The 8,279-nt window shown below is 50.4% G+C and overlaps 1 protein-coding gene across 4 annotated transcripts in view; it reads left to right on the top strand.

Moving 5' to 3' along the window:
* The first annotated feature begins 6,418 nt into the window (after positions 1-6,418).
* The window catches only part of LOC110335870 (triggering receptor expressed on myeloid cells 1-like), a 48,465-nt gene continuing 46,604 nt past the window's right edge, over positions 6,419-8,279 (top strand). Inside the window, exons 1-2 of one of the 4 annotated variants that reach the window (XM_021218262.1) lie at positions 6,419-6,720; positions 6,972-7,292. In XM_021218262.1, coding sequence (XP_021073921.1) covers positions 6,663-6,720; positions 6,972-7,292 — 379 coding nt within the window. In that variant the 5' untranslated portion in view covers positions 6,419-6,662. The remainder of the gene's footprint in view (positions 6,721-6,971; positions 7,293-8,279) is intronic. The other 3 variants (XM_021218260.1, XM_021218263.1, XM_021218261.1) reach the window with 3 other exon arrangements.

Below are 8,279 nucleotides of genomic sequence, written 5' to 3'. Positions count from 1 at the left end.
AGATAGATGAATGCTTGGACATAGGGGACCTCTTTCCATTTACCAGCTCGCTGGCTGTATGTATTCAGACCTTAAAATAATTGGATCTAGGGTACCATTATGTGGCCATTTGGAACTATTGTTTAGCTGGTAATGAATCCAGACCTTATTGCAGATATATATTAATTTTGATGCTTTCAAGTCAGGCGTTACCGTCAAAGATTTGAGATTTTCCAGGAGATATCCCAGTGGGGTGCCTGGAGGTACATTCGAAGACATTGCAGCACCCATTGGGGTGTTATTGGATTATTCGTACCGGCACCCCAAGAACAATTCAATAACCAAAAAGAAAACAGCCAGGCTAGAGGCCCAAGTCATCACTAGGGTCCCCTATAGGCTACACAGTACGTCCTGGACTTACTAAAATGGGGTCTACCCTGGGCCCAGGGGTTCCTTAAATGGCTGAAAGAGCCTGGAGGGGGAGGGGAATGAGGGCCCTTTCGAGGGATATGGTCACCCAAGGGTCAATGTCCTAACTCATATGTCAACTGGGAGGCATAGCTGTAAAATGCCATCCCTTAGCCCCCAGAAAAAGCTGGCCAGGCCCTATCTGGGAAATTAGGGGCCCTCCTACTGACTGACCTTAAAAATCAACATGCTAGTGTCTGGGAGAGAATTCCAGTGAACTGGTAAATGGAAACGTGGAACTGAGTGGTTGGCATGGGCCTGGCAGAAGCCATCCCCATAGCATGGACCAGGGTGACACAGCTCACATGGTAGAAGTCTGTGACTCTCACAGCAGCAGCGGTGGCAGCAGTGGAAATCCACGTGGTGGATGATGGCAGGTGCCAGCAGATGGTGTAGCAGTGGTTGCAGGTAGTGATGGCTGATGAGGCTGTCCACGTGACATTGGTTCGCCAGTGGCAGTGGCAACGGCCGCCTAGGCTCTGCAGCCCTCCTGCATAACGGCTTCAGAAGGACTACACCAGGCCAAACAGTTCCATGTGTGGTTTATTGGGAGAGAAGGGGGCAAGGTGGCGATGGAAAGAGAAGGGAGAACGGGAGTGGGGAGAGAGGGGGGCTTTCTTTACATATGGATGATGATGTAATTACAGGTAAATGTTGGAAGGAAGCCAAGTGGACTCTGGGAATATGGTAGCTGTTGCCTTATGTGATGTCATGGGTTTCAGTTTCAGAGGTCCTGAAATGGAGCATGCCAAGTAGGCTAGGCTGGCTCACTGACACCCAAGTTAAAGGCACATACCAGTGTGTCCAGGCCTTCACACTCTCAAGGCCAGCGCTTCACGGACTGAGCCAGGTCTTCAGCCCCTTCTCTGCAAGGCAACGATCACTGCGTATGGAAGGTGGGAGTGTGAGAAGAGGCAATGAGACCTAGGTAGATGCCTGAGTAGAAACAGCAGTGGCTTGGACAAATGTGACATGTGTGGGTGCGTGCATGCATGTGTATGTGTGTATATGTGTGTGTGTGGAATAGGTGATCCCAATGCTTTGCTTTTTCAGGCTTTCTATGTATTTGGACTGAAACCAGGATTTGTTCATGTGGGAGACAGAAAGAGAATATTGACTCATCAGTAGCTAAGAGATGGTAACATGTATCCAGTGGGGAAACCCCCAAAGAGAGCTCCTTAGAAGGGGAATCTCAAGCCCTGTTTTGTCATGGGAAGGCAATTCGTAGGATCCGGGAAAGCCAAAGAAAAACTCGGCTAAATAAAGTCATAGTCTACCATTGATTGGACAGCCTACTGGAACTTGGCATGAAATAGAGGACTCCCTTCAATGGCAGGTCTCCCCCTTCTCTGACCTTGTATGGGGAATTCAATCCCACCCCCATGCCTCTATGCAGAACATTGCATAGCCTTAGTTAGATTACAGGCTCAACTTCCTTTCTCATGATATGATCCCGTTCAGCTAGCCCCTGAGATTCCTGGAATGCTTGCCCATGCTAATGAGGCATTGGTACCCTAACCCTTTAGTCAATGGCCTCTGCCCATCCTGGTTGTGGTTACCACCCATTCCCTACAACTCTATAAGCCTGGAGTCATCCCAGGTGAAGTTGACCTGCCTCCCTGCAGCTGGTTCCCATGTGATGACTCACCATAGCTACTCACAGGGCTTTCTCAGCCCACTGCCCATCTTCTGTGCTCCCCTCACCTGAGTGCAGCTCCATCCTCCCTGGTCTGAATCAAGTAAAGCTTTCTGGTCTGAACCAGGTTGAGCCTCTGCAAATGGAGTTCTAGAAGGATGGACAGATGTACAAATAGATCCATACATACACACATCTCTCTGGCTAGCAAGCCTTTGTGTGCAGCCACCACCCTAGTGGGTAACTAGAAGGGATTAACTCACAAAACCTCCAGAGTCCCCCTCCATTCCTGGCCCTGTGTCCCCATTGTCCCTTCATTGGCATGACCCCGACCAAGACACTAACCCTGTCTGGGCCTCAGTTCTCTCTCCTAGGAAAGGGGATGACTTCTGCCTCTAAAGACTGATTGGGGATGCAATGGATGACATGAACACTGTGCAACCCAAAAGCATCTTGTGATGCTTCCCTGGAGGTCTGTCCTGTCCTGTGGCTCATCAGGAACTGAGGGGGAGCTCCAGGTGTTGAGTGTTCCTCCTGCTGCTGGGACTAACACTCTCTAACCAGAGGCTGCAAGGATGGCTCATGCTTAACATGCTCATGGCTCCTGCCAGGACCCAGGCTCAGTTTCCAGTTCCCACACTGGGAGCTCATCCTGTAATTCCAGTTCCAGGGCATCTGATGCCCCTTTCTGGACTCCTCAGGCACTGCATAAACATGGTGCATCTAAACCTTTACAGGTACACACATATACACATATAAACTATTACAGGTACACATGTATACACATATAAACTATTTCAGGTACACAAATATACACATATAAACTATTACAGGTATACACATATACACATGTAAACTATTACAGGTACACACGCATACACATATAAACTATTACAGGTACACAGCAATATACATAATTTTTTTAAATCTTTTAAAACAACAAAAACCAGCCATTATGTCCAAGAGCAACCTATAGAGGAAAGGGTTCATTTGGCTTATGCTTCCAGGCCACAGCCCATCACTGAAGGACATCAAGCAGGGACTGGAGCAGAGACCACGAAGAAATGCTGTCTGCTGCCTTAGCTTGCTTAGCTAGCTTTCTGATACATCTCAGGACCACTTGCCCAGGGAATGGTGTCACCCACAGTGGACTGGAGCCTCCCATATTAACTAACAACCAAAACAATCCCTCAGAAACACGTCTCAGACCACTTTGATCAGGTCGATCCCTCAATTGAGACCCTCCTCGGGAGACTCTAGGCTGTGTCAAGGGGACAGTTAAAGGTAACTGTCAACTTCCTTAATCTCCTCTCCCCCTGCTTCTATCCTCACCACAGGGATGCTGGGGTTTTGTGATGATGGCTGGATTATCAGATGCTGTGATAAAACACCATTGTTGGGAGCCAGCTGATCCAAAGTTCTAATGTATGGAGAAAGAACATAGTTCCTTATCTAACACCAAGAATATGCCTAGCAAAGACAATATAACACCAAAGACAAAGACAGTAGTAGCCTGGGACCAGGGCCTTGAAGAAGCTGTGGGTTTTGTCAAATGACCTTTGGACCCAACTCCTCCCCAAAGGAGCTATGATTATTAGTCCCAATGCCACTATGAAATCTGTCTGTGATACACTTGATATCTGTATTTTAGGCAGTGTTGTTTGATTAGATTCCTGCTGACTTGATCCTATTGTACCACAGCTTTCCACTGACTCTGTCCCATTTCCCCTCGGCAAGCCACATAAAACTGCTGTCGTTGTTAATAAATTTGCTTGGCGTAAGCCATCAGCTTCTGCAAGGCCTCCTGATCCCAGGTCTCCTATCTTCTTTATTTGTTTCATTCCTGGTCTACCCTCTCAGGAACCTGCACAGAAGCCCTCTGGTCCTGGTCACACCATGACCAAAGGCAACTTATAAAGGGAAGAATCTATTTGGGCTTAGCATCCTAAAGAGACGAGACTCCACTGACAGAGAAGCATGGCAGCATGCAGCAGGCTGGGGCAGGAAGCTGCAAACTCACAAAGCAAGAAGCAGAGAGAGAGCACACAGTAGGGTAAGGACTTAGGCTCTCAAAGCCCACCCCGTATGACACACTTCCTCCAGCAAGGCCTCCTCCTGAACTGTCCCAACAGCTCTCCCAGCTGGGTACCAAGTGTTCAGGAGCCTGAGATGATGGGGAACATCTCACTCAAATCATTGCTGTGGCCTCTTCCATGCAAGCTCCTTGGGAATAGTTAACATGCAATGGTCCTGAGGTCAAGGCCTGAGTTCGAATCCCCAGTGTATCCCTTCATGGCAGTGTGACTACAACGAGTCACTGTCCCTCTCTGATACTCTGTGTCCCCTTCTGGACAGGAACAGGGAGAGAAGCCCTGGATACCACCTTCTAGGGCAAGGACACGTGCATGTCAGTAGGCTGAGCACAGCTCAACATCTAGAGAGGCAGGACAGGCAGGGAAGGGAAGTCAGCCAGCTCTGGCCTCAGTCTGACAGTGACTGAGGAAGAGAAGGCACAGCGCAGTTGCTTACACGTTAGACCCTCACACAGGGTAGGATGCTGTGGTCCAGGAGGCAGGACAAGCTTGAGACCTTCAAGTCTTCAGCGAAGGAGACGTAGATAGGAGACTGTGAAAGTGATCCCCACCCACTCATGTGTGTTCACACAGGAGTGGGGTTCTGTGAGCCTGCAATGCGTGAGAGATGTTCACTCTAATCCTGCCCCATGTGGAAGGGACACTGGAAACAGGGGAGTGCTGTTGACACCCATTTCCTCAGCTCCTGCAGCCTCCATGGCTTCTCTTTTCTCAAACCCCAGCCCAGTTTCCTTCCTTTCTTGTCTTTCTGGATCCCCAGCAGAGTCAGCACCAAAGCCCAGTTAGGTCTTGGAAGGGCATAACCAGCAAGGGTACCAGACAGGCCGGGGAGCTGCCTGCCTTGGAGAGGCAACAGTCTCCTCAGCTAAAGGCTGTAGGGACTGACCACCCCTCACAGGGCTGGCTGTTTTGGGGCAAGGAGCAGGTGAAGTGAGCCTGTGGCCACAGTTGTGCCCTCTCCCATAGAGTTTCCACAGCGGCTGCAGAAGGCTCACCTTGCTCTGCACACTGCGAAGGATGCTGCAGGTCTGCCCTCAGCATCCTCAGACGTCCTGCTCCATGCTGGGAGTGGAGAGGAGTCACCGAGCTAGCCCTTCAGCTGCAGAATGTCACCCTGCCAAGGCACAACTTCCCCACCCCTCGCCCAGACACCCTGCCTTTGCCAACTTCACCAAAGGCTTTCCCACCGCTCAGGCCTCCACCCAAGGTGACCTGTGCTTCCTCAGTGCATGCACAAAGCTCCCTCCTCTTTCCCGTTCTTCCTCAGAGCCTTGCACAAGTCCTGTGCCCATCTCATCAGCCCTTGCTCCCTGGCATCCTACCTGAAACACTGCATTGCCATTTAAAGGTTCCCCACTATCACAGGTTTTTACATTTTATTTTTATTTATTTGTTTATTTTACAACAAGGCCTCATGAGGCCCTGACTGAACTTGCTATGTAGCCAAGGATACACTTGACCTCTCCATCCTCCTGCCTCTGCCTCCCAAGTTCTAGGGCGATAGTCAGGCACCATCACGCCTGGTTTCCTCCTTACTTATCTGATAACTGTGAACATTTGATGCTCATAGCGCATGCAGTGACATGTATAGTTATTTACTTTACGTTTTTCTCTGCGTGGAGTAGAGCACACGGCTGTTGGGAATTGGGTCTCCCCTTCCAGCCTATGGGTCACAGGGCTCAAACTCAGGTTCTCAGTCTGGGCAGCACATGTCCTTACCTGTTGGTGCATCTCGCTGTCCTGTGACAACTCTTTTTAAAATGTTTAATAAATACATCAAATTCTTAGCAGTGAGTGTGGCATGCTGGGAAGCAGAGAGTACAGGCATAACACAGGGCTGGGCGCCCCCGTTTCCCTTCCCCCATACTGAAGTCTATCTTCATGCCCAGCTTTCCCATCCCCAACCCTGACCAGGCTCCTGCTGCCCCCTTGCTCCTCCATTCCTGGGAATAACTGCCCATCTCCTTTCCTCCCATGGCCTCTGCTCCACACGGGGCAGGTGGGCTGGTAGGAAGGGTCTGACCCAAGGGCAAGCCAGGCTTGGAGTTCTAGCCAGGTCTCCAAAGGGCCTCTGATTCTGTCACCTACTATCAGTGGTTGCATCTTGGGTGGAGAACAGTGACTTTAAGCTAAAGAGGAAGTGGGGGAACTGGCGGGGAGGAGAAATGAGCATCCTCTTACTCCACTTTCCTCCTGGGCAGTCACAGCCTCCTCAGCCCTGGCCTTGTGAGGCAGGAGCTCAGAGTCTCTGAGAGCCTTCATCTAGTTCAGAGCAGGGGCCTAGACTCGAAGCCCTGTAGCTGGAGGATCCACAGGACCACACAGGCCTTGCCCAGCTTCTCTCTCACCCACAGAGGTTTCTGCCTTCCTCAGCAGCTCACACAGGACTGACTGTGGTGGCTCCTGAATCCTGCCCAGGAGGGCTCTCCTCTCTTCAAAGCGTCCCTCCTTTCTTGCTCCCCATCCCAGCTCAGGAGGACTCAGTGATGGCCTGGGACCCCACATCCCTGCTCTCCCCAGTGCTGCTGCTGCTCCTGGCCTCAGGTGAGGACAGGGGACAAGGACAGAGGGAAGGGACCAGGTTGAGGAGAGGGCAGGAGGCAGGAGGTGTGCACAATCAGGCCCTGAGTTGGGAGGGCAGAGGACATTTGGGGGGGTGGGGCGTTGTGGCCACTGCTGGCTGTAAGCAAGTTCTGAGCATAGACTCACAGAGGGTCTCTCCCTGTGAAGGGAACCCATTTCCTCCGGCTGCTGCAGAGGACGGGGGCTCTCTGACATGAAGCATGTATTCCCAGGCTCCTGGGCTGAGGACCTGGAGTTTTATCCAGCACAGGAGGGCGAGACTGTTTCTGTGACGTGCTGGTATGATCCCCTCTACCGCTACAATGAGAAGATCTGGTGTAAGCAAATAGAATCCCTTTGTCACCCCTCCGTGACGAGTGTCAGCACAGGTGACAAGAAGCTAAGATTCTCCATCCAGCAGTCTTCTCAGTTCAACTCCTTCACTGTCACCATGACTGATCTCAAGATAGATGACTCGGGCTTCTATCGCTGTGGGATCGTTGCAAATAACACGTCAGTTTTTCTCAGAACTATCCTCCTGGTGGTGTCTAAAGGTGAGCTTCCCCTTCCATGTGGTTTCATCCTTCCTGAGTCGCAAGGCTCCAGAGTTGGAGAGGACACAAGAAACAGCTTCCTTCAGTAGAGAGGTTCTCATCCTGTGGGTCAAGCGCCCTACCAGAGTCTCATATCAGATATTTACATTATGATTCATAATAGTAGCAAAATTACAATTATGAAGCAGCAATGAAATCTCTTTATCACTGAGTTCACAAAAACATGAAGAACTGTATTAAAGGTCCACAGGATTAGGAAGTTTGAGATTGCCTGTTGTAGTAGCTGAAAACTGAGGTACAAAGAAAGACCCTCCTCCCCCAAGGCCACAGGCTTGTTAAGCCTGCAGTGGTCCCTAGGACCCAGGCTTGCTAGCCTCAGGGGAGAAACTGGTAAGAGCCAGTTTATCTGAACACTGTTGCTGTTGTTGCTGACAGAAATCTGCCATTATAATTGTATGTGTGTGCATGCTCATGCTATCATGGACATGCAAATGTTCTTTTGGCTGAATATAGTTCATCAGGCTTGGCAGCGAGGGTCTTCATCTGCTGAGCTATCCCCCCTACACCATTCATTTGGAAGAATCTAAAAGTTCCCTCAAGAATTCACAGCCTTCCATTCCTGACTGTCCCTTGCCTGTCATTCCATCAGAACTATCTCCAGGGTCGGTGGGCTCCAGCTCATAGAGACCTCAGAGTAGATGGAGGCAGTCCCTGAGCGATGTGACAGAGAGGAGTCAGAGAGACAGTGAGGAAGATTTAGGGGTCAGAGATGTGACCATCCTGGATCCACCATTAATAAGCAAGAACCCGTGAGCTTTGGGATGGCAGTCCTGGGACCTCCACTGGTCCCCAGACCCTGTCATAGCTCATTTTGAAAACTGCAGAGATGTCAGATCCTTGCATTTGTCTATGATGCTCAGAGCATCAACAGAGCCCTCTCCATGCTGCCTAACCATTTGGTTAACTGGTTACCTGAAGGTTAGTCCT

Source organism: Mus pahari, chromosome 18, assembly GCF_900095145.1.
Source record: "Mus pahari chromosome 18, PAHARI_EIJ_v1.1, whole genome shotgun sequence".
In the NCBI taxonomy this organism is placed as follows: Eukaryota; Metazoa; Chordata; class Mammalia; order Rodentia; family Muridae; genus Mus; species Mus pahari.
This window is presented reverse-complemented; position numbering and strand designations above follow the sequence as displayed.